This window comes from Platalea leucorodia (assembly GCF_965183815.1).
Source record: "Platalea leucorodia genome assembly, chromosome: 9".
NCBI lineage: Eukaryota > Metazoa > Chordata > Aves > Pelecaniformes > Threskiornithidae > Platalea > Platalea leucorodia.
In genome coordinates, this window is record NC_138831.1 from 22,918,917 (window position 1) to 22,946,110 (window position 27,194).

Below are 27,194 nucleotides of genomic sequence, written 5' to 3' on the forward strand. Positions count from 1 at the left end.
TTTACTGTGAACTGAATATCAGTATGGATAGATGAATTCTCATTTAGAGCAATTTTATTTGCAGGTGACAGTTGGAGTTTATGATCCATGTAATTTATCCCACTATCCAGGATGGCCACTGAGAAATTTCCTGATCCTGGCAGCCCACAAATGGTATCTATTTTATTCTTTCCCGCAAAGATTATTTATCGGTTCATAGAAAATTAGGTATTTTTCCCCCCATGGCAATTTACTTCTATCACCCACCTGAGTTTTAACTTTTAACCTTGACGTGCCTCACCTTCAGTTATTCTGATTTTGCATATTATTCTGTTTTTCACTTCTGCTAGTCACAAGTTCTTCTTATTCCTGATCCTCCTATGCATTTATGTACCTGGAAATACATGCTTTAGACCCTGCCAATGCCCTCTAGCTGTTTCAGATCTTGTCTAAAGTATTCTATGATTTTATGGAATTAATTAGTGCCAAGTAATAGTAGTCCTAAATTTTGAAAATTAGATACTTTTAGGTTTTCTTGTGTGTATCTTCTGGAATTTTTTGTTGGGCAGAAGTTGGGAAGACAGGATGTGATTTTACACTCTGGTATTTGAAAAAATGTATCATTTAAAGTGTCATATAAAATTGGATTGCTGTAACAAAAATGTAATTAAGTTGCATTTTCATAGTTTTGACTTTTACATTTTATTACAAAGCATACAGCAGGGAGAAGAAATGCTCAGTTAGGTATGGTGTTTTCTGGGCTGCTAGCTGAACTGTAGCATAGAAGGATGTGTAAGTGCCTAGAAAGCTTTATACATTCTGAGATTCAGAGGTTTTTAGGCACTAAAGTTCCAATTGTTTGACTTGAGGATTTGAATCATAAGGAGGAAAAAATGATACTGTATTGAGAACTACGAGGATCTTGCTTGGGCCATGGCAAAGCACATCATGTCGCCTGATGTGTGCTCTGTTGCTTCCTTGCTTTTTATTCCTCTAAATATGCAGTTTGTCCAGGAGTATTGTATAAATGACAGAGGACAGGCTGACAGTGTCATTTCTTTAGAGCTGTTTCACAACAAACTAGTCATTTTCACATACTAAGCAATTGTTTTTATTTATACCTGATCAGAACAACAGTGTTCCAGTACTAACAGAAAAAGTCTTATTCAGAATCTGCAAGAGACTAAACCTGTGTGAAATAACGTTTAAAAGAAGTCCCTTTCCTATTAAAGAAGTTGCATGTCTCTCTCTATTTATCTTTTTTTAAATGGCAGGGGCAGCATTCTCCAGTCAGTTGAAGTGCTCTGCTTCAGAGATAGGACCATGCAAGGAGTGAGAGACATAACACACAGCATTATCTTTGAAATAAAACTTCCAGAGAGAGTCCTTGGCCCAGGTAATCCATTTTTAAAAAAAAAAAAAAAAAAACTTTCCCACTTTTTTTCCTCCCTCCTCAATCACTGTGAAGATGGAAAAAATAAATTAATACTACTAAATCATTGCTTATGCTAAGTTATTTCAAAAGGATTTTAAATTTACTTTCTGTTTAAATGTCTATAAAGGAAATGGTTCCTTCTTCAAAAAAGAAAGAAGAGAGCATATTCTCTTTCAATTTTTTCCTCCTTAAATTGTGTTTCTAATTTAAAAAAAAAAAAAAGTCCTCCTGGTGTCATATGAAATACAAAACCCAGGCAATTAGCAATTAGTCTCTTTTTTCTTGTTAAATTTGTACGCAGTTCCTCCGCTAGAAAAAATGCACGATAGTGAATTCATGTGATGCAAACTTTCTATTTCTAAAACAGTAGAAGCCTGCCGCAGAGTGGAATTGTTTCTTCAATCCCATAGTGAGGTAGGCAGATGTATTTTAAAACAAGAAACTTGTAACGTTAGAACATAAACTCAGACTTAATTTCTGTGTACAGGACAGTATCACAAAATTTCTCTACTTCATTCAAGAAGTTCTGAATGCTTTACATATCATTGTTGTGAATTGTTTAATTATTATATAACTAGGATATATAATTCTCTACTGAATTTACAGATAGGGTCAAAGGAACATGAAAAGATGATTGAACTTGGCAAAATTTACTGAGTTCTGAATTATGAATTTAGTGAATTTTGAACATAGCAGTCTGTTTGATATTAAAGATCCGGAGGCTTGATGAGGAATGATGCCATCTCTGTCCTAGGTTTGAAGCAAGCTGAACAGGCAAAAGCAGCGCATCGGAAACCTGAGAGTAAAGCAGTTTTCCAAGAAGCAGTGCTTTTGGTTGATGTAAACCAGCAAAATTTGTATAGCAATGTATACTAGGTTGTTAAGATAAAGATTATTTACTTACAGGTTTAGAATTTGTTTGGTTTTTTCCAACAAGGTTAAATCCAACAAAATTTCTTTTTTTCTCTCCTGTGATATTAAGGCTTTCATTCTTTCTTTCCTTTCTTCCTTTTTTTTTTAATATGTCAAACAGATTGTCCAAAAGCTGTTGGATGGGAGAAAAACCAAAAGGGAGGCATGGGTCCAAGGATGGTGAATCTCAGTGAATGCATGGATCCAAAAAGGTTTATTTATTATCTTTTAAATTTCTATAGTTTTCTTTACTTGGGCTTAAGCCAAGTTGAAATGTGAAATGCAAGGACCATCTGTCTCTGTTAGGTAAGAATATACAGTAACACATATACTGTATATTGTTTGGGCAGTCCTATTGGAGGTAAGGACCTTAATAGAGCAGAGTGCACTGCATGCAGCAGAAATATTTGCAATTTTTGACTCTAGCTTAAAATTTCAAATGCATTATATTTAAAACTGAGTGCAATGTAGGTCATAGTGTTACAGGCCTGTGATTTTCATTGAATTCTATAACCTGCAGGTTGTTAAATATAATGAAAATAAGCACGGAGAAAAGTTCAGCCTCTTGGAATTGTTAGTGTATGACAGGAAAGAGCTCAGGAAACATGAGCTTAGTAATTTTTATCATTCTGCACATAATGTATGGACAATGGATTGAAAACAGTCTAGTTATGCAGCCTGTTGGCTCATCTGCTTTCACTGACTACATGTGTGTTCTTGACTTTGAAACTGTAGGAGTGTGATCTAATTATTTAGGTTAACATATTTTACCTACCACGCTAAGCCATTTTTTTTTTGTCTCTTAATTGTGGCAATTCAGAGTACGTCCATAGACATTAGAGAAGGTTCATCTGAGGGCTCTTAATTCATTAAGTAAATGTAGCTTGACCTTCTTTACTTGTATGCATGCTCACTTCTGTTAATTCCCACAGAGACTGTTGGTAATATGTCAGCCTTGGCATTTGTGATCTTGAATCCTTGTTCAACAAATAATTTACTGGAAACGGCAAAAGTTTATGATGTATAAGGGAGTGAAACTGTCAGAAATCTGAGAACTGTGATGACCTGACTTGATGAGAGTTTTAACACCCTGTGTTCTGATCAATACAAAAATCTGATACTAGGTTGAGCATGGATTTCCTACCTCATTTTCCTTTAAAACTTCCACAAAGAACTGACTGCATTCTTTAGGGGACAAGCATAATAGTTCCTGTTAAGGACAGATGTAACTGGATGCAGGAAACCAGTTAATTTAAAAAAGAAACAAAAGTTTATGGACAAATGGTCTGTGTCTTATCATTCAGCTTAACGGGAATCTTGGCTGAGACACTTTTTATTTTCACACTTGCATCAATTTTATTACTAAAATTCTATTTTTGGATTGTTACCTTTTTCAGAATCCCTTAGAGATTTGTTCCAATTCCTAAGGAAGTATGTGGCTTTAGTAGATTCTTACAGCAAGTCCAGAGTGGCTAGACACCTTTTTTGTATATCCTAGCTTTTGAAAGAGAACACTTTCCTAGCAAAATTTCGTGGTTAATGCCCATCTTGTTAAATGTCTACAAACTATTTTTTTTAAACTTCCACTTTACTAGCTATCTTTCTACTCTTGTTTCAGTAGTGATTTACTCTTCTGTTTTTAAGCTGGGCAGTCACAGCTTTTATAAGGATGTTGATTAGCAGTGTTTGGCCAACACATTGGTTACAAGAGGAAGTTCCAAAGAAATTGAATATCAGGAAGTGTGCGTGTATTTATGTAGAATGACTTTTGGCATCTTCTGTTTGCATGTTTTTCCTGTGTGTCTGATTGCCAGAATGGCTAAAAATGTATGGTTAGGACCCTTAAGAACATACTGCATGTGTCATCTCACAAGTGAACAAACAGCATAAAAAAAGTTTTTTTCTGATCAAAGTATTGAACTTCTTCAGTTGAAATAAAAGTAATTGCTTTGTTGGGGAAACAGAAGAACATTCAGAAGTGTGTTGCTATTTATTTCATGGTATAGGTTAGCAGAATCATCAGTGGATCTTAATTTGAAATTGATGTGCTGGCGGTTGGTGCCTACTCTTGATTTGGAAAAAGTTGTGTCTGCCAAGTGTCTGCTGCTAGGAGCTGGTACACTGGGTTGTAGTGTTGCAAGGACCTTGATGGTAAGTCCTGAGTTACTCGTGAAAATAATCTGCCATTTCTCATAAATTCTATATGATTTTTTTTTTTTTTTTTGAGCAGCTGCCATGGCATGTAAAAGAAAAGTTGTATTCCTCTATATTAAAGTGCAAATAATACATATTAGTTGATATTATAAATTGTGGGGAAGAGGTAAGATCTGTAGCAATGGAAGCAACTTGAAGATCTGCTAATAGTAGAATAGCAGGTACTAAGAGAACCTTAGCAGAATAGTAATTTGTTTTGAATTTACATAAAAAAAGATGGAACAAGAAATTCTGGAACAAATTATCAAGCTAACATGATCAAATTCACAGTGAAGCACTTGAAGTAAGTAACTGTGCTGATATTTACTTTCAGGCATGTTTACCACATCCCACTGAATTCAGTAGGGTTTTGAGGGATTACTGCTAAATGATGTATTTGGACAGACCAAATTTTCTTATTCTCTGAATTCAGTGCAAGTACAAGGTTGTTGCTGTGAATAGCTTAAAAAGCTTTTGTAGCTTGATCTTTCTAGAAAAATTGGACAAAACTCCTGAGTTTCTGGCATTACTCAAAAGCATATGGCTAAGCCCATTGTACTTACCATTATTTAAATTACTTTCTTTTTTAGGGTTGGGGAGTCAGGAAAATTACATTTGTGGACAATGCAAAGATCTCCTACTCCAACCCAGTACGACAGCCACTGTATGAGTTTGAAGACTGTCTTAGCGGTGGGAAGCCTAAGGCACTTGCAGCAGCAGACAGGCTGCAGAAAATCTTCCCAGGAGTGGTAAGATCAGTATTTGAAATGTGTTAATATGTTCCTTGGAAGAGAACCAATGCCTTTAAATAACTATTCCATGTTCTAGTAATTATTCATTATTACGAGTGGGAAAAATACTACACAGGTGTTACATTGGTTACTGACAAATCTATAAGTATTTTGCTTCAAGTACTCCATAACTGTTAAACTTTATTGAGACAAATATTTGTAATAATGAAATATAATTAAGGATCATTTGAATCATCTTGTAGCTCATTGATGGTGAAGTAAAATTTTTTCCTGTCTAGTATGTCCTAAGGAACTTTCAGTAATGGCTGCTTTTAATACTGTGTTTTCCCACTCTGCTCTTAAATGTGAGTTTAGACACATTGATCATCTATTATGGGAGCAGAAGGTCTTGAAGGCAGTAATCAGTGTGTTGAGATTTTCTGTTATGTTTTACACCCAAAATTTGCAATCTTAATTTAAGTTGATTTTCTACATAAGAGGCAAATACTTAATCGTTAACTGGTTATGCTGCTGTTGGAATGAAATGACCTAATGTTCTCAAGATTGCTGTAGATGGACATTTTTTTCTATGAATGATCAGTAATGATGACAAGTAAATGAAACATTTTTAGTTGTGAAACTGAAAGTTGGTTTTTCTGTTGGTTTTGCCCAGAATAACTTAATAGCAGCAAGTATTGATTAGAAACTTGCTTTGCATAGAAGTGTAATACAGAGTATTAAGATGATGTAAGAGTACTTTCTTGTCTGCTTTTGTTTTCTTCAAGAACTAAGCAAACTGAACCAGATCCAGAAAAGGTAAGTAGCTTGTAGCAGCCTGGAGAAGATAATCAGTGTTGGTCTCTGACCAAAGTACTCCTCTTTTGGGGAGCCTGGTGGTAATAACTTACTATCAAAATGAAGTAGTTCAAAGGGAACAAAAGACAAGAATGAATTTTTATGTTGTTTTAGAAGCTTTATGATGAAAGGCCCACCAATGGCAGCTTTTATCCTCTTTGACTCCAGGGATGTGCATCATATGAACATTATTCAGTGCACATGTTCAAACACACCTAATTTTCAATGCTGAAAAAGAGTAGATTTTTAAAAAAAAAAAACCTTGCAGTGCTCTTAGTTTCATCCTTCGTTTTGGGGAAGAATTGATATGGCCTATAATTTCAGAATAGAAACACTCTCATCTTCCTCTATCATGAACAAAAAAATTTTTATACTCATTTGGCATGTGGTAGAAGTTACTCAACTGTTCATAGTTTTTGCTTTGGAATTGAGACTGTCTTAGAATTGGTAGCTGTAGTTACCAGAGCTCAGCTGGCAAACAGTATCTTAACCGCTTAGTGTACTAAGAATGAGTTCTGTATACTTACTATGGAATTCTGTATTTAAAATACCACTGACTATGTTACTAGTCATAATGTTATTGAGTTATGAGCAGTGGAATATAGATCTGTTACGTTGTAGATCAGTGTTGTGAACAAGCGTTACAGAACGTCGTTTCCAAACGTTTTTGGTTCATTTAGTTTGAACCAAGGATTGCTCTGTGTTTTGTTCTGTTTTTATCTGTGTTGACCCTGTTATTGTCATTATTTATGAAATAAGTGTTGGTACTAAGTAGTAATTCAATTAATATTTGAATATCAAACAATGATCCCCAGTATGAAAAAATGCTAAACATTCCACTCTCGGGACTTTTGATAAGACTCTCTGAAAGTTCCTAGAATTTTATTTAACCTTGCTGCACTATGGTGTTATTGCTGCTTGATGATATTCATTTAGTTATAGAAGTATTAAACAGTAGAACAAGTACAGAAAAGAAAGCATCTGTGCAGCGTCACACAGAGCACCAACATTAGGCTAACTGGGATTTGTGCCACATGGTTTCTTGCTTTTTAAACTTCAGAAAATGAAAACAGGAATATTAAGAAAGAATGAGTAGTTTAATTAGAAGAAATAAAAGCTGTTTGTGGAATCCTGAATGATACAGTTTTGCATGTAGAGGTAAAGACTAAAAGTTAGTGTTACGAGTTTTCTTGTCAGAAATAACCAAGAAAGCAAAAGACCAGGCTGTACTATGGAATCTTGACATTGTGATGAGGCTTAGAAAAAATAAAAAAAATTTTAAAAGTTAAGTATAACCTGGAGAGGAACTTCCAGTAATGAGAGGGAACCAATAACAATACTTTAGTGAGCCTGTATCAATAGTGTTAGGACATTTGGTATATATAGGAAAAAACCAATTTTTCTGTTCAGTAATAGCATATGCAATGTGCAACCCGTACTGTATGTAAGGAATTTTTCCTCTACCATACGCCTCAAATGTTCTGCATCTACTGCTGTTTTCTTAGCATGTTATCCCCATCAGTGTTACGCATTCTCTATTGTTTTCTTGTGCCACGGGTGGGTCACATCTGATCAGCCTTCAGTGGGACTCAAACCTAGTTTCATAGTTTTGTGGCACAAATGAGGAGAATGCCATTGCACAGATCCTGTGTACCCTTATGACAGAATGTTTCTAATATATTTTTTGGTCAAACTCATTTGTGCAGTAGAATTCGTGGAGAAGAGGTATTATGTTTGACCATCAGTACATACACAGAAAAACAACATGTTAGCATTAACAAGAATTAACAGGGCTTAACAGTAAAAACTCTGGTTCAGTTAATATCATGCTGACAGCATGTGAGAGGGTTGAGGTTTAAGCAGCAGGCCAAGCACGTGGACTAACAGTAAGTCTTTAATTAGCCTGGGTAAAGTCTTGGTGCTTTGGGACGGTTTGGATAGTGAAGCTACTGTAGCTGGAGATTTTCATAACCCAGCTGATTTTGCTAGACTTCTCAAAATAGCGCTGCATCTGTTACTGCAGACTGTGCTGTTGCTTGTTACCAAAACCCATATTTATCAGTATAAATGTCTTTGAATAGAAAGAATAATTGTCCTGGATTTTGAGCCTGCTCATTTTTCTCATACTGAAGGAGCAGCCAAAGTTGTCACTGTTTGGAAACCTACACAGTCCTTTCAGCCCCATGGGAATCCAAGCAGTAATGCTGGTTCCGAAGACATAACCAAAAATTTGGTTTTACATTTCTGTGCAGTTCACTTGCAGTCTAATTTACTTTCTTTGATTTCAGTGTGAGTAACATTTTGCACACAAAATGCAGTTTCTCCTGGTTGACATTGAGATGCATGTCTGCTCTATGTAAATTTTTTTTTTATTTTTTAATTTTACATCCTTTCTAGTTGGAAGAGTAACCACCTCATCATGGCAAATGAAACAAGAAGGAATGCTTTGGCAAGGAGCTTTGATTTGTTTCATTCCACTTCTAAGATTATCATTAACTATAGCTTAGAGTTTTATAATAAAAAAGAAGGGAGGACTCGGAAATAGGAGAATTTACGGATTCACAGCCTTTCATTACAAGTAGGTAATGCACAGAGTCATTCATATAGCTGCTGTGGAATTTAACTTTATTGACTCTTATACAATCATTTCCTGAAGTATTCAGGCATGGAACTCCAGTGTATTCAGTATTTTATCATCCTTTGTACTATACTGCCCCAGTATAAGAGTGGGGGCACTTTATGTAGGTGTTTCCAGTAGAACAATTTATTGATGGCAGCATCACATTTCTTAGTTTTCTGTGTAGCTACCCATGGCACACTTCTGTTCAGGTTTAACATATTGAGCACAGATATCTTCTAAGTGATCTGAGCCATGGTTTAACAAAAGATGCAGAAAGTTAATAGAAATGTGAATAAAAATGATAGAGAAGGTTGTGGTAGTACCACAAATTGCAATATTTTGATGTCTGTTTGCTTTAAAAAACCCAAAAGCACGAACCCTCAAGCACAGCTTTGGTCAGCTATCAATGAAAGTGTTGGAGAGTGCATTATCTTTTATGATTTTGCACACGTCAACATGCAGTCCCTTTTTTTTTTTTTTTTTTTAATCGGTTCGTGGTTCTAACACTTTATGGGATTTTACTTTGTTTTGGATAATTTGGAGACATTTTAAATCTTTTGTTAGTATGAAGGTTCTGGTCTAAGCCTTTTCGTGAGCAGTCAAGCAAAATTCTTTTTGTCATGTAGAGACTCCCTGAGATTTTGGAATTCTGTGGAATGAACAAGATCTGTCTTTGGGGATATATGCATATTTACTCGTCCTTCAAATAATATGCATGTGCCATTGCAACGTGCTCTTTTTCCCAGCATTTGGCTGCAAAAGTGTACCTCAGCCACTTTTGCTAGTGACTGGTGTCTTTTTTTCAAGGGACAATTATTCAAATAAAATTGAAGCTATTGAACCTTCTAGACTTGTATGTATTTGTACAGCTACAGTCACTGAATAGAGTGTTTTTCTGAATTCTGGTAAGCTTTTTGGTATTTTACAAACCTCGTTACCATATTTCTGTGCAGCTAGTGTTCAACTTATTTACTTGTTTGTTTTAGTTTTTTGAGCAAAAAACGACCTCCTAAGTCACCAACAGTGTCAGTTATACTTACCTAATAAATCAACACTTGTATGCAGTACAGGGGCTTGACAAGTTATCTATAAATACATTACTCGTATACAGCATGAGTACACACATATACAAGTATGTGTTCCTGCCACAACTTTTTGGAGGAGGTAACAAGAGTGAAGGTAAAACCTCCTCCAGTAATTGTGCAATCTGTGCTGGTGATGCAGAACCCAGGCTGTCCTCACTGGAACGCAGTGGAGCTGCCCTGTTAACAGCATACTAGATCACTGTGGACTCTACTTTTTTCTTCTTGGAGGTCAGGGTGTGGGTGGGGGAAGAAGAGGAAGAAAAAAAAAAAGGTGCATCCTTTGGTATGGTTAATGCAGATATTACCCAAATTAATTTCTGCAAGCTGCTATATGTGTCTATTTCTTTTTATCTTCAGGGGTAAATATGATGTATAGAATGTATACTTCACCCTTCTGGTTATTTGGCTCACCCAGATATATGCATTGTGCATGTAATTGCTCTATACAAAAACATGTTCCACCAACGTTCCTTTCCTCTCTTCCCATGTAATTTTATGTTTGGTTCATCTAGCTTTCAAATTTTGGCTTTTAAATTGTTAGTTGCTTCAGCACAGCGACAAGCAAGGAGACTTTGGCAAGGCCTATGCTTCTGTAACATACATGAAGGATCCATTATTCTCTTACAGCAGATGGCTGGCAGATTGTGTTAGCATATTTCCAAATGAGTGAGTTTGTATTGTATATGCATTGTATATGCTTATTTGGCTCTTTAGCCATTTTCTGCTCAATATGCCTTGCCCAAATATGGAGTTGGAAAAGGCATATGTTTCTGCAATAAGAACAGGCCCTTTCAGCATCTGCATAGTGCAAGCCTCCAGACATCCAAGCTCTGGAGTAACAAGTCTCAGAAGTGATTTTCTTCTATATAAAGTTCACATATGGCTGGTCAAATTACATGGAAATCATTCAAGACTATTGTTCTCCTCATAAAGAATTTAAAACAAAGAGGAGAATGTGTGATACTTCTCATCTGTCTTACTGTAATTGAGTCAATATTCAATATCAGAAATATAAACTACATCCCATTAACCTTGTGTGTGAAGTGGCTGCAAAGATAATCCAGGACAAAGATTTTATCTAAGTTTAACAGCATGATCATAATCATATGTAAGATCTGTCTGCTTGCTTTTGTAATGATGTTTGTTACCTCTGGGATTAGGAGCAGTTCAGCTATCTTCTTGTAGTGATCTGCCGGACCTAACAAGACCTTCTGAGAGACTGGGCTTGTTAGTTCAGGCGCAGAGCCACCTGAACATGGTTGGTCTGCGTTCATGACCCAAACCAGTGTGTTTGCGTTGAGCTGCTATGTTCTGCATAAATATAGCAGCTGAGGCTGCCATTCCCTCAGAAACTTTAGCACTGTGCTTTAGTGCACTACACTGATATACAGAGAGATGTAACGGATAAAGTTGCCATTCTGCCAAACAATAATTGAATTTGTACTCTACAATTTTGTATTGAACCTCATACTACTTCTATTCAGTCACAAGGTTATCTTTTTAATATGTTGCTTTCTCTCTGTCTCCATCTAGAGTTCAGAAGGCCATAACATGAGCATCCCTATGCCAGGCCACCCAGTGAATTTTTCTGAAGTGACAATGGCACAGGCTCAGAAGGATGTGGCTAAACTTGAAGAGCTTATTGATGCTCATGATGTTGTTTTCCTACTAATGGACACTAGAGAGAGTCGATGGCTTCCTGCTGTCATTGCAGCCAGCAAGAGGAAGGTATTGTACCGTACCTTGCTAATGTCCTTGTCACTGTATTTCAGCTCTTGCATATCAACCAGCTATGTATATCTAAAAGAACTTTATGGGAAATTGAAATATTTGACCAATCTTGTGTGATTGTGCAGAATTTTTCTGATTGTTTTCTGTAGCCTCAAAGATTCTGTATAAGACAAAAAGAGAATGTTGAAAATAGGAAATAGAAATTTGTATCACAGAATGATATAGGTTGAAAGAGACCTCTGGAGGTGATGTGGTCCAACTCCCTGTTCAAAACAGGGCCAACTTACAGCATGTTGTTCAGGGTCTTGTCTAGTCAGTGTCTTTTGAGCATCTCCAAGGGTACATATTTCATAGTAGTACTAAGAGAAGTAATTTCATAGTAAGAGAATCATAGTAAGGAGAATTAAAGATGTCACAATAATGATTGATAGGGGATGTGGATTGTAGAAATTTGTCTGAAACCACGTTTTCAAAATATATCTAAAAAAATTAGAAAATGAATTCTGAACTTAAGAAGTATGCCAGCACTTTTTAAGTCAAAAGTTAAGTTGGGGTTTTTCTCATTGCCTTATTGGAAAACATACTGTTGTGCTGAGCCAATGCATCCAAACTCTGCCCATGACATTTACTCAGGTAGTGTTGAATGCTTCAGCTATTTCTGTAGCTTAAAAGTAGTATCCTCATGTTACAGGCAAAGAAAAATGGAGAGGGCTGCAGTACATGAAATTAAGATTCTGAATTTATATATTAAAAAAATAGTATCTGAAGCTTTATAGATTATACTCTGTATACGAGACCAGTGAGACTGTATGCGTAAGTGCTTGTGTAGTCAAAATGTTAAAACATCTTTTGTGATCAGTATACAGATCTGATCAGATGAACCAGATTGAGAAATAAAACATAAGCTTAACAAAACTTTTCCAGGAGAGTAACAGAAATGTATGGGGAGATTTTCAGCCATTTTTTCCTGTTCTACAAATCTTACCGAGGTTTAGATATGAATGATAGAGCCTTTACTTTTGTGTGAATTTTATTCTTGAATAAGAGTGTGCCACAGTGTGGCATCCAAACTTTTCCTGTGAAAGAATATTCTAAATCACACAGGATTCTGGAAGCAGCATCTTTCTCCAAATTAATGTAGTGTTGAAAATACGGTTTTGCTGAAGGATCCAGCTAAATTGTCCCGGACACTTACTTCCCTTGCTATCATGATGTGGACTTTAGTAACAGTCTCAAGTAATCTTATATTTCTTAATTCATTTAAGAATTGTGCAGTTTCATGCTTACTCAGTTAAAATAGCACAAAATCAGAAAGTGCAAGTATCACGCTTTTAACATGTCAGCTTACCACAGTGCACATCCTGTGTATTTTGTGGCATAAATATAATGATATCCATAGCAATTTATTAAGTTGTGAACTTAAAATGAGAGGAAAAGAAAACATACATGTGACACAGCTGAGTCAATGTTATTATTTGATCTTGGATTTTTGTATTTCCTGACTTCTGTGATTTTTCAGCTATGACAACCTTAGTTTCCTAATAGTTAGTAGTTGTTTGTGGTTTCTTTTGTTTGTGTTTATATTTATTTCCAAAAAAATGGAGAGTAGAAAGGAAAGAGAATGCAGATTTGTGGTATTTGCAAACTAGTTTTATCTTATAAATTCCAAGTATATTCCCCTTTCTCCTGAAGTTTATGTTCAGCTGAACTTAATTAAATTTCCTCTGCACCTGCTTTGCAAGCAGGTTTTTTCCAGATCAAGCCGTTCTCTTGGTTTTTTTTTAAGCCAATGTCTTAAATTATTTTCTTTTCTTTAATTTTTTTTTCTTATTTTAAATAGATTTCTGATCCTGAGCAATAGGCTTGTATGTCTTTGTAGCTCAAATGAACTTCCCTTTGCCAGTGAACTACCCTGCCAGTGGAAAGATCAGTGTGGACTTCACTTCAGGTGTAACTGAGTGTATTGAACTTGATAACTTAATCAGTTCCTGCTGAATCCTACTGTCTTTTCTGCAGTTTACACCTGTGGTCTTTCAGCAATCTTTTTTCTGTCTAAGAACAGCACATAAATGACATAAAAAGAATAAGTTTGCAAAGCTGGGTATTGAAACTGGAAAGTACCAGCCTACTATTATACTATATGCAGCCCCCCTGCCTGGTTCAGTCAGGATAGGGTTGTTTTAATGATCTCTGAAACTTTTCCCCCCACATTTGCTTAGCTAGCAGTCCCCAACTATATTTGCCTTACGGTGTTCAAATTTGTAATTTGAGGACAAATTTTGTAATTTCTTTGTGACAGTTCTCTGATATTCAATGGCATAGTGTGTCTGACTGCATCACAGTTACTTGATTTTCATAAGATCACTTTGATGTGAGGAGATGGAATTCTCTGTCACTGAGTAAGCACAGCACTGAAATCTCAAGGCATCCAAACTGAAATGCTCAGTATCTGCTTTTCAATGTTCTTCATGTTGATAAACATTTAATGTGAGCTCTACTTCAAATGTGAGTTTGTATGACAACTGCAAATCTGAAGTACTGCTGCAGTTTGGACCCCAAGGTCTCGAAACAGGCACACAGAAAATGAAGAACATAGTGAGTGATAATCTGTGTAAAGTTCTCTATAAGGAGTAGAAATAAGAGTTGGTTTCCCCACATAATCATTCAGTGGCCTTGATGATCTTTGAACTTCCTGCAGTCTTTCCTCCCCAAACAAGTATCTTAGACAAACACAGAACTCAAATGTTAAATCCCCGTGTCAGATGTTAAATCCGTGTTCCTGCTGAGCACTGGAACTTTTAAAATTTTGCTATTTTTTTTGAAACACATGCTAAAAGATACACTTTTCCATAGTCTCTTTATCAAAAACAGATGATTTTTTGTCTTTTTTTAATTAAATCAATTGGTTAGATTCAAATAGTTGCTGGACAGTAAACATAAGAGAGAGAAACAGTTTATTGCAGTGGGAAGTGTTTAGCAATATTATTAATTTCTGATAATACCAGCTGTGCCATGTTACTCATATTTTGAAAATGGAATACCATCTTCAGGTTTTACAGGCAGATGTAGTGAGAAGGTGCAGTCTTTTAATTGCTTGCTATAGACCTGGCTGTACTACCACAGATTCAACAGCATGGTTCTACTTTAGGACTGAGGAAAGAATAAACTACAACAAGGTTGAAAGTGAATATCCAGAAATTATTTGAAATACCAAGAATGATGATGAAACTCACAAACTTACTAGTTAAGATGGCTAATTCTTGACAGCTTCCCTCAAAGTCCCTCTTTTAAATTATTCCTGGCTATAAGAATGAAAAATGACAAACTGCTGTACTAGAATTTCCATCTAAAATATGTGCATATGAAGCAGTATAATATCTTCCTCTGTATTTTACTGCGTACAGTCATTATTGTATAACTGTTTTTGCTTTTTGCTGTATCTAAATCATGGCCTCTAAGTTTAGTAAAATCTGCTCGTTTAAGTATTGGTTTTATGATGTTTCAGTCATAACGTATATAGGTTCAGATTACTCTAAGCACTTGTCACAAACTGAAGAGAAAGGGGAAAATGATGACAGTGTAATTGTGTACCACAGCTGCTTGTGCTCCCCATGTGACTAAACAGATGCATATGAAGACCATAAGTAATCATTAATTGCTTTCCTCACTGAGCAGAAGTTTTTTTGGATAACAGACTTGCGTTTCATTGCTTTGTCACAAAGGAATGTTTAATGAGTTATATTTCAGACCACAGTGAACTGAAAAGACTACATACAGAATTTCAAATGACATGAAAACTTGTTATTGATAGCCACTGATGTACTTAAATGGCACTTGGAATATTTTAGCACTTAAAGAACATGTATGCAGCAAACTTGAAAATAAATTCTCAGCTGGGACCAAAATAAGTTTTTTCCAATGATGATACTAATCAATGTGTGAGTATTTGGCCAGATTTGGATATATGGGTGTTAATTCATATCAGTGCATAGCAGCTTCAGTAACTTTAGTGAGACATTGAATGTTAGTTGGTGTGAACCTAGTTTCAGGTGTAGCCTAGCACAACACATTTATGGAGTTCCTTTTCTTTTTTGGCAGCAAGTGTGCATAGGTTTGTGTAACAATTAGAGGGAGTCGTTAATTTGTATCAAATTGCTCTGAAAGACACAGAACGAGGTAACGTTTTGAGGATTTCTAAAACAGACTTTTGTTTTGATTTTGTTTTTTCTAAATGCTTGACAACTGGAATTTTGCACCTATCACAGAATCAGTTGTTTATGGCTGGGGTGATAGATAGGCTGTTAATAGGTTGTTCGTCCATCTACAGCATGTGGGGGGTTTTTTGAAATCTATAGTGAATAAAACCTTGAGGCCTTTTTTCCCCTCCCCTTTTGGCTCGCTTAAAATCTGTTGTTCTCTCTTTTTTTGTTCACAGTTGGTCATCAATGCTGCATTGGGATTTGACACATTTGTTGTTATGAGACACGGACTAAAGAAACCAAAACAGCAAGAATCTGGTGATTCATGTTTCAACAATGCCTCTGGTTCTTCTGATCTTTTGGGATCATCACTCTTTTCAAATATCCCTGGCTATAAACTGGGTTGCTACTTCTGCAATGATGTTGTGGCACCAGGGGATGTGAGTAGAACCTTATGCAAATGGTGATTATATATCTCTTTTGTTGCGATTTGAATTTTTATTTCCTTTAAATGGTGTTTCATAAAGGGATTTGTTTTATGTTGATGTACACGGGATTAAGAAATAGCTCATCTTTTATTCAGAAGATCAAAGAAATTAATTGTACAGAGCTAGAGATGTTTTGTGTAGTAGGGCAGCTAGTTGCTTTTGAGTTACTTTTTTCTTTCCTTTAGAATTGTTTATCTTTGTAGTCCACCAGGGATCGGACATTGGATCAGCAGTGCACGGTCAGTCGACCTGGATTAGCCATGATAGCTGGAGCTCTTGCAGTGGAATTAATGGTTTCTGTTTTACAGCATCCAGAGGGGTGAGTCATTTCTGAGACAAGGATTGGTCTTCAAAAGGTGTTCTCTGAGAAATAAGATTGATTTAATATAATCTTTTGGGAGAAGGAAGAGGAAGTACATATTAAGTAGGACAATTTTGTGAGGTGTAGTGTTGCCTGTAAATTAATGTAATGTATAGGTCATATCTACTATATTACTGTAATTTAACACTGTTTAAGAGAGAACAGTGTTAAAGAAGAGATTCATCAAATCTTAAGTTTTTATCTTGGAAATTGGAAGTTTTCTCTCTTCTTGAGTTTAAAAGTAGAAAAGTACTGAGAATATTTCAAAAGAAGAAAGTATTCCTGTTAGTGGATCTTGGCATTCTTTTGCTCAGGAGAGTGTTTGAGTGTAATGAGGAGCTATCATAACTATTTTGTCACATGAAGGGCTTCAAGATGCACCAAATATTGCAAAATCTTAATTAAAATTAAGTGGGTTTGATACAGAAATTACTCTGAAATTCTGTAACCTGAAATTTAGGCTTGTTTTCTGTCTTTAAAATCTGTGAAAGAAAAAGCGAGTTAGGGGTTGGACATGAGTATGTTACAAGTCTCTGAGACTGATTCTGAAAAAGGGTTTTTGTATTCCCATGCTGAATCTTAGTTACTATGAAACAGATTTTCCAGATAGTTTAGAATCTGGAAAGGAACCTATAAGCTGTAACAAAATGTCTTGAAGCTTACTGGAAATTTTGACTGTTCAGTATATTGTCTTGTTCTAAATTTCCTTCTTGGATTTTTGGCAGTGGTTATGCTGTGGCCAGCAGTAGTGATGATAGAATGAATGAACCACCTACTTCTCTTGGACTTGTTCCTCATCAGGTAAATAATTTGTGAGGAAATGCTTTTGTTTAAAAGCTGGGAACTGATATAAGGCAAACATCACAGACTTGGCCTCCTTAACAAAAACATACTCTATGCTGATTCCATTCCCTGAAGGACTGACTCTCTCTATTTGTTTAAAAAAAAAACAAACAACAAACAAACAAACAAACAAAAATCCATCACACAGGCCAAGGTAATTGTGTTCTTGGCATTGTGTCTGTCCTACTTGTGGACACACAGTTCCTGCTACCTATATATGTATTATATATAATTCCTATGTAGCAGGAATTTATTTGGAGCGGACAGTGTGTGAATAAGGCAACATCTGACTTTTCCATTCCCATCAGAGGTGATAATACGAGCATCTCAAAGTTACTTTTGTTCACTTTTTAAATCCCTTCTGAGTTTGAAAAACAAAATTAAAATCCAGGCAATTCACAGTTATTAGTTCTCCAAAATATTCATGTATTTCTGGTACAATACGGCAGTCTTTGTTTTTCTACGCAACCCAAACTCTAGTTACAAATGTGTTAAGGATACCATTTTCCAGCTTGCTGGATAGACTTGTCTTTATATTGATGCAGTCTTTCAAAAAACTGCCTGCTCATCTTATCCCTATAATCATAGAATCATTTAGGTTACATTTATTTGTTTCCAAGTGGTATTTTTAGATTCTATTGATTCATATCCCCCCCCTCCGAATGATTCTTGATTTAGAAAAAGATAAAGCTACTAATACGTTTTCTTTGCAGCATCCAGGTAAGCACAGAGTCTGGTCTGTATAAAATTAGTCTAATTTTGTTTATAATTTTATGTAGTAACCGGTGTTTACACTTGGGTCATTTTAAGTGATGCGGTCCCCCTATGTTCTCCCTGGGTTCTCTCTCTCCAGTAATTCTAAAGTCTCTCCAGTTCTCTCTCGGGAGTGTCTCTCCTGTACACCTGAAGTTTTTCTCCTTGTTACTGTGGACACTGTCAGCTGCAGGATTGGTAGGGAATATCCAATTCTCGATTGGCTTGTTCAGATACCCTCAGTGTGAGGCTTTTGTGCTTGCTGGCACTCATAATCTGCTCGTCTGGAAGGATCTCAACAGTTTCCAACTTTGGCACTAATTCATAAGTTTGTAACTTTCACAATGACTGACAGGTTGTTTACAGTCAGGGTACTTTATTATACCTATGTTACTCCCTTAGCATATATGGTTATCTGTAGTTAATGTGCTAATGCTGTTGTCAGCCGGGCCCAACCTATGCCAACTGCTATAGTATATCTGAGGGAGATTTTTTGGCTTCTCATATCTCAATAGGAAGAAAAAGCCAAATCTAAGTCTTGTTCATTTGTTGATCCAGGTACTCCCTTCTGATTTCTCTGAATGTTTCCTGTGATCAGATGGGATGATAATATGAAAGAGATTTTACATATGCTAGGTCAGTTTGTTTTTAAAAATAACTTCAGTAATTTTGATGGTTGAGTCCTGTGAGTCTTATACATATACAGTGACTTTGTTTCAAAGTGGTGACTGTGCTGCAGACCTCTGGAAAACAGATCTGTACTTTGAACTTTCTCTTAACATCTAAAAAGGGATAGTAAAGAAGTGATTTTTTTTTTTTTTTTCCCCCTCCCCCAAGAAAAAGGTAGAAATATTACATTATGTAGTTTTTTGTTGTTGTTGTTTTTGTTTTTTTTTTTTTTTTTTAGAATATTTCCCAGTAAACTTTCTAAAGTTTACTGTTTCTACTGGAAAAATAATGATCTCACAGTTCATATATTTCCTGATGATGAGAATGTTAACTGTCCAGTCAGTCCTGTCTGATTTGTTTTATACCCCTATATGATTTTATTTGTGTTATTGTTCTGGTTTGGCTATGCTTTGAGATATAATCCATATCAAATATGGATTTTAATCAGAAAACTTTTCATTGAATTATGACTTCTGTCAACCCTGTATCTGTTTTCACAGTTACATTCAGTGACTATCATGAATGTCTTCTTTTTTTTAGACATTCTAACTCAAATATAACTTTACTAGGTATAAAATGGAAATAGACAGTATTTTTCAAATATTGTGACATCTGATCCTTTTACAAACCACTGGTTTGTCTTAACAGTCACCCATCTAATCAACTCAGTGAGTGCAATATTATCGCCACGGATCTAGAATTAACTGTTACTTTCTGGTGGGGTTTTTTTGTGTTGTTCTTTGTTCATTTGGTTAACCCACTTGTGTGGAAAAAGAAGAGTAGTAATTAATTAATGCAGCAGTCCTCTTTATTAAGAAAGTATTCCTTTGTAGATAATAAAAGTTGCACACTCATAGTCTGTCATAAATGAACTAAATTTTTTTCTAGGAATTGTCTTGGAATTCCTAGGATAATAGAAATACAAAGCAATGTGGTATCAGAAAGACTCGATTTTGTTGTTTTCCTTTCTTTTCCTGGGTGTGGGTTTTGTTTAAAAATGACTATTTTTTTATTCCAACATTATGTATGGCTTGGCGTTTCTGCAAAAATACCTTAGTGTTGATACTGCCATTGGCTTCCAAGGTCTGTACCATTTCAACTGCATTAAATATGCAGTGCATATTGGAAGTATTTTCCATAATAGACTTCAATATTAATTTGTATTGCAATGCTACTTAAGTTCTGTTCGTAGTGACATCTCTTCATTGTAGTAGACCTGTAAAAGCACAGAATAAAAAAGATGATCAATACTCCAAAGAGTTCATAGTCTAAATGATCAAACCCTGCTCCAACGTGTTTTCAATGCGGTCTCTGTTACTAGAAACAATGGTCTGGAATTTTAAAATTACATACCAGTAGTATCATATTAACAACATAGTTTAGGAATGCACAACAGTTAAGTTTTCAAATTATATGTTATAGACATGAGAAAAAAAGTGTTTAACTGGTTATATTCCGTGACTTGGTTTTTTTGATTGAACTTTGCAATCAGAAAAGTCAGGCTCCAGGTGGTGCTGTGCCTCTATTTATGTTTAAATAGTGTTGCATTTAGATAGTTGTGCCATTATTTGTATATACAAAACCACTAATGTATATTGAGTATAAATTTACTACAGGTGTTATGGGGAGTCACTGTGTTATAACAGTATTACCCTAGTTATAGACATTCTTTAACTTCTTATTGGGTGTATGTGTCCAGTTCATATGGAATTTTGGAAATGTTTTTTGTAATTATAAAATAGTATAGTAATTTTTTTCATCTTCCAGATCCGTGGATTTTTATCAAGATTTGATAACGTTCTTCCAGTCAGCCTGGCATTTGATAAGTGCACAGCCTGTTCAACCAAAGTAAGTCTGAGTTTGTCTGTACCTTATTTATATGTACAAAATGGTCTTGCTCTATGTCAGTCTTGGGGTGCCGAGGCCTGCTCTGTATTTGACATTTTCTCTTACTTCCTTAGGGCTTGGAATCTGTGTTCTCACTTCAGCTAAAGTTCTTTTTTTAGCTGTTTTCCAAATTTCTTTGGTATCACCTATTAGCATGCTGTCTCCACATAAACATTCTAGTCATAGCTAAAGAAACCAAGCAGAGATTAGGGCCAACACATTTCTAAAAAGTTTATCACATAAGTACTGTAAATATCTTTTAGCTTTGTAGGAAGGAATAAAATTGGTATTGTTTTTAGTTGTTTAAGAAATTATTTCTGATGTCTGTTGAATAAATATTATCTTTTTTGCTTTCTTGAACTTAGTATCATTACAAATATGTGAAGTAGTCTAAATTTCTGGTTTATGATACAAAACAAACATATAAAGAACACTTAAGGAAAAAAATTACTTCCGTTACATTTCTTTATTGAAAAGACTGTTTCATTTTGATGCTAGTGTTGACAGTCCTGAGTCACCTAATGGATTTACAGCTGTTGCTTGGTTCTGAGCTGTGTCTTGCCAGAACACTAGGGCAGCCCACTGAAGTGTCTGTGTGAGGCCTCCTCTTCAGTCTTGGATTGTTTTCCTGTACTGTGGCCTTGAAAAGTTTTTTCTGGCAAGTTTTATATGGCCATATAGTGCAAGTTCAAAACGTTTTGACTAGGATACCTCAATATGAAGATTCAGAGGTTTTGGCCTGCTTGGGAGTGCCATTAATTTAGTTCATTTTTATGTACCTTGAGACTTAAATTGCAAGTTCTTTCCATTCTTTTCACTGCACTTGTCCTTCTTCTTTCAAACAGCTATCAAAAACTCTTGAGGCCCTATAATTTTTTTGAGGACTTGCACTATTTCTTCTTCTACAGTATTCCTCTTATTTCTCTAGGCTATCTGGGCACATTTGACAAGTGTTGAAGGACTATTAATGTCCATTTTCTTCTCAAAAGTTGAAGCACTAAACTTAAAACTGCTGGTTTTTTTAGAAACAGTTATCTACCCTCTTGAGTAGCTGAAAGCTCAGCAGTAGCTAAAAGTGATTATTTTCTCATCTTTTCCAGAAGTATGGTTTGCAGAAATTCTATATGTGTTACCTAAAGTAATTTCGTTTAAAAAAAAAAAAAAAAAAAAAACAACAAAAACTTTTATGTAAGAAAAAAAAAAGGAAAAACTTTATGATGGTGGAGCCTGAGAAGTTAAACTGTTAGAATAAGCTATTTTCTCCCCCACCTTTTTTTTTCTTTTTATCTTCAATTCAGGGCATATTGATATATAAAAACAATAAAAATGTACGTAGTGTAGATAAATTAAATGCAGGTATCAATTTTTTGTTAGAAAATCTTTTCCTCTTGGAGGTCATTTTAAGAGAGCCCTGTTTTGCATAAACATAGTTGATGATTTAATAAAAACTGACTTGGATTTTAGCAGCTGTGCTATTCCCAGAGAGATCACTTTTCATGTGGTTTGGGTATTATATTACTTCTGTGCTGAAAAGGTTGCTTCATTGGCACACGTATTTCCTTACAGTAGAAACACAGCATTTGTTTACTTTGCTAACTTTCTGTTTATTAGCATAAGAGTATGTCACCCTGTATTATCTGGAAATCTGATGCTAATACTTTGAAACGACAAATCCAATTACAATTTAATTGTAGTCTGTATGGGTTTTTTTGGTTTTGTTTTGTTTTGTTTTTTTTTTTTAATGAGGCAATTTAGCATAATTTTATCCTGATCTATGTCAGATTTACGATAGATTCAAACTTTTAGCACAGCAGAGAAGTGGCTTTTCTGATATAATTTAATTTGCTGGTGCCTTATTAATTTTCTTCTTTCATGTGTCCGCATTCTCTGTTTTGAGCTCTTGTCATTCTGTAACTCTTAAAACGTAAAACTAATGAATTAGGAATTTAAAAAAAAATCCAGTACATTCTTAAGCCACCCAGTACAGCTGGATGACTTAGGAGAAGCTGCTAATGGTCTGCATGTTTAGAGATTAGATTCCATTTCATTTTGACTCACAGTCATGACTTCATTTCTCTGTTTTTGAAGCTGAAGAGCCCAGACGTCCAAGCAGCCAGCTATTCCTTACCCAGAATTGTCCTAAACAGGCTACATGCCAGAGAAACTTCCCGCAGGCAATTGTTCAGGAATTTGGGATGGTCGCAGCAGGAAACTAATCTATTTTTATTCTGGGCCAAATTTTCCTTGTATGATTTCCCCCTCTGTCTTATTCTGTTTATGCACGAGCATGTGCTAGAATGGAAAGTATCCTCTTTCAGAGCTAACGGCACTGCACTGCCAGTTGAGTAGTAGGTCTAAGGAGTAGTGTAAGCTCTTCTGATGCACTTCCTCTTCCATGTCAAACTTGTTCTGTTGCTGAGAAGGGACAGTCCAAAGTTCTTTAGTATAGATATTTATTTGTAATAACTGCTTTACTTACAGAACGAGAATTTTAAGCTTATTACTTACTGTGCTAATTAAGCTATCTGTTTACCCTGTTGGGAGCAAAATGAGGATATTTTCTCATAATATTATGGCGAGAAGCATTACAATCTGGTAGAAAAATAGAGTGGCCCTGATCCTGTACTACCTGATCCTTGCAGGCAACTGGCTAAAGCCTTGAAACATGAATGTTAAAATGTATATCTTTCTTAATCCAAAACTACCAGTGATTATATTTTAATGAGGGTAATGAAAATTTTCCTGTTCTAGCTCCTCCCTCCTCCTTGTGCATCATGGAATAAACCGGGAGACCTCATAGATTCAGACTTTAATGTCAGAAAAGATTACTGCTATTAACCAACTTGGATATACAGATGTCCCCTCTGTTATTACATATATAATATAGCTCACAGATCTTTCGTCGAGAGTTTGGTTTTTTGTCCATGTGCTAAAAAGCTATCTTATTTTCCTTAAAGGTATTTCTCTCCTTCCCTTACTAAAATTGTTCTGATGTGTAATAATCTCCACTATCAAGTAATAAAAAAAAAGTAGCATAAGTATCTCTACTAATTTTCAAGTTCCTTCTCAACTTTCTATTCAGTATGCTGGAAAATTGAGTTGTGTAAGTCATAGTTCTTTAACCACTGAGTAATTTTCCTGACTTACCTTTAAGTGTTTTTCAATTTCATTGCATATCATGAAGGGGTAGACACCAGGATTAGGGATGGTATTCTAGGCACTATGTTACAATTTCTGTTTTCAGTCAAGATATTTCCCTACCCTTACAGATGTTTTCCCTTTCTAACATCCCAGGAATACATTAAACACTTTTGCTGTGACATTTACTTAGTGCCTGTGTTGCGTAAGTTATTTATGAGTGTTTCAGTTTTGAAATCTGTCATCATATTGACATAACAATGCTTTTATTGGTCTCATCTGCTAACTGCTTTGCATGCATTTTTACTTTAAATGGTTCCGATCAGTTATGACAGTAACCTGCACTATTCAGTAACTTACTGATTTTTTTCAGTTGAGATAATTTTGATTTTGATTCCAGCAAGACCCTTCATATTTGTTCTAGCTGCATTGAGAATAGACTTTCATATTTCCTTTCTCCCAGAAATAGTATATTGTAAGATCAATCAGTGAAATTGCTTTTAATCTTTTTGTATTATACATTTCTCAATTCAAGTATTGTGTTGATGTTAAAAAGAGATGTATAAGTTATGGGGGGAAAAAAAAAAACTCAGTCTTTCCTGTACTAAAAAAAGCTAACTCTTGCATAGCTTGCAGAAATGATGGAGGAAATGGGGAGAAATGTTTGTCCTTTAGAAACGAGCACTGCAAAAATTTAAAAGAATGTTTAAAAAGAGTAATTTCTGTAGCTGTGCTATAACATTAAGTCTATGTAACTGAGTCCATTTATAACTTTCCTTATTTCCTGAATTTACATATGTTAACATTTGACACTTCGATGTACAGTGCAGCCTCTGTATTAATATTGGATAGATTTCGTTCAGACTTAAAGAATGCATCATTAATACACCTAGGCATATTTTCAGCATACTGAGTTAAATGTAATAATTTTCTTTCTCTTAAAGTGGCATAGAAAATTGCTTTATGATAAGTGACTTAAAGAAATGTATCACTTCTGTTTTTCCTCTTTGAAAAAATGTCATTTTAACTGGGGGGAGCAGGAGGCAGGATTATCTTGTCCATAACTTTTGACATCTCAGGCAGACTTTATGTCTCTGGATATCAATTTTAAATTCAATGAGAGAATTGAAATAATATGTATTTCCAAAATTAGTCACAGTGAGAATGTTTTTACTGCTGGTTGCCTGAAAGATGCGCATTCTTGAAAATAATGCCTGGTCTTACTATTTCAAAAATACTGAATTTTTATTACAAAGTCAACAAAATATGATGTAGATTATCCCAAGTAAAAGGATACTAACAAAAGGAAGCTGTGATGTGTACTAAGAATGCCACATCACACACTAAGAAATTATGACCATGGTAATGTGGCCATTAGGATGGAATTTTTTTCCCTAGAGGAGGGCAAATGTGATCAAGAACCCCAGAAATCTTAAAAGTAACATTAACTTTAAACATTATCCTATTTTGTGAACAGAGAAAAGGGTGTGGAATCAGCAGTGTATTCAGTTTTGTGCATTGGGGAAGGTGGGGAGGTGTCGGTAGAGACAGGGTGGATGATAGCTGGAAAATGAAACTTAAAAAAACAACACTGAAATCTAATAAGGTGGGAGAGAGGTCATTATCTCTGTCCTATATCTGAAAAAAAAAAAAACAAAACATGATGTTAATGAAGTAGGTGTAGTTCAGTGGAAAAGTTATGTTTTGTTACTCCTTGCTTAGTCCACCATCATGACGGGAAACTTCATAGCTAATCCTATGTGAAGGCAGTAGTGCCAAATAAACTGCCTTGCACATAACAGCTCCACAGTAAAGGTGGTAAATGGAAGGAACATGGGGAAAGATAGAATATTTTTATGTTCACTCTTAAATCATACCATTTACCAAAATTCAGAAAGCAGGCTGACATTCCCATGTGTTAGCACTGTTATGGCTAGATTGTAAGAGTTAGAAATGATGAAAGTTTTGCACCAGTTACTCAGAGTCGTGGGATGCAGGTTTATTGATGTTTAATAGATAACATAGGATGTTGACACCAAACAGCCTCCCAAAGTCAACAGAACAGAGGATTTAAAAGAAAGAAACAAAACTTGATGCTTTATCTTATGGTACTGAAGAGCAGTGAGGTTGTTTACAAAATCAGTCAGATCAAAGAAGGATAGTTCAAAACTTTAACCAATACTGCTTCTGGCAGTGTTTACTTGTCCTCTTCTCCTCTCCCCCGGACATGATGATGCTAGAAATCTTTAATGAACAATTGCTCTTAGCCATTCATTTCAACTTTTAACATATCTGTGAAATTGCTTTTTAATCAATTTATTGGTTTATTATGTTTTCTTCAACTAAGATAAATGTAGCAAGTATAAAAGAATTCGGGAGACTTTTTTTTTTCTTTTTGACTACTCTCTCTTATTCTCTGTTGTAGTTTAGTTGGAGTTACAGCAGGGACTAATTTCTTGTTGTTATTACTTACTGTTTTTCTTGAGGAGAAGAAACTAGTGTGCTTCTCCACAACAAATTGGTAAGACATTATTCCATTTTAGCTTATGTTGTTAATGTATTTAGCTGTATTAAGAATTGACATGGTTTATAAAAAGTTAAAGATCAGTTTGTGTCTGGTGAGACTAAACCACCCACCCAAATATTTTCACATGGGTGAGAATTTGTTTTGCATTCAGGGCTCTGAGCTCTGAGGGGAGGATACATTTTCAAAACTTCTGACTTCAGGATAAGTAAATCTTAGCCTCTCAGAAGCTAGCAGCTGTATGTGCAGCGTCAAAATGTTTGTTTTGAGTGTGGGTGTTTGCAACTGTATTTAAATGTTGAAAACTGGAAGTTTGCGTCTTTCATGTTTTGCTGAGCAAAACCAGTTATTGTTACCCAGCCCCCTATCCTAAGATAATTGTCTTTATTCTAGCCAATCCATTTGTCTTCATCACATAAGACAACTTCTTCCTGGATGGCAGAAGTAATCGTTAGATATCTTAGGGAGTTTAAATACAACTTGGCATAGAAAATATGTTTAAATAATAAAGTAAAACAACATTCCTCCCCAAATCATTATGGTTTGGGGTCTTGCCTTCATGGCACAAGGTTTACAGCAAAGTGTTTTTAGGATCCGTTCTTCAGTATTGTGTGCTTTGCAATGGAAGTTTTGAACTCTGCTGATAAAATGATTAAGAAGATTTCTCGAAAGGGAGAGAGAAAGAGGAAGGGAGAAAAAAGAACAGAGAACATAACAGCTTTCTGAAACTTGTTTTATTCCGCTTCTTTTTGCCCCAGAAAATCAGCAATGCTGTTGTTACTACTTCTGGT

At 35.4% G+C, this 27,194-nt stretch overlaps 1 protein-coding gene across 1 annotated transcript in view; it reads left to right on the plus strand.

Moving 5' to 3' along the window:
- Positions 1 to 27,194, plus strand: part of ATG7 (autophagy related 7) — a gene marked incomplete at its 3' end in the record, with an annotated part of 123,932 nt that overhangs the window by 12,724 nt on the left and 84,014 nt on the right. Inside the window, exons 8-17 of the mRNA XM_082321289.1 lie at positions 65 to 153; positions 1,254 to 1,375; positions 2,448 to 2,538; positions 4,333 to 4,477; positions 5,110 to 5,268; positions 11,344 to 11,538; positions 15,977 to 16,180; positions 16,432 to 16,547; positions 17,315 to 17,390; positions 20,622 to 20,702. Coding sequence (XP_082177415.1) covers positions 65 to 153; positions 1,254 to 1,375; positions 2,448 to 2,538; positions 4,333 to 4,477; positions 5,110 to 5,268; positions 11,344 to 11,538; positions 15,977 to 16,180; positions 16,432 to 16,547; positions 17,315 to 17,390; positions 20,622 to 20,702 — 1,278 coding nt within the window. The remainder of the gene's footprint in view (positions 1 to 64; positions 154 to 1,253; positions 1,376 to 2,447; positions 2,539 to 4,332; positions 4,478 to 5,109; positions 5,269 to 11,343; positions 11,539 to 15,976; positions 16,181 to 16,431; positions 16,548 to 17,314; positions 17,391 to 20,621; positions 20,703 to 27,194) is intronic.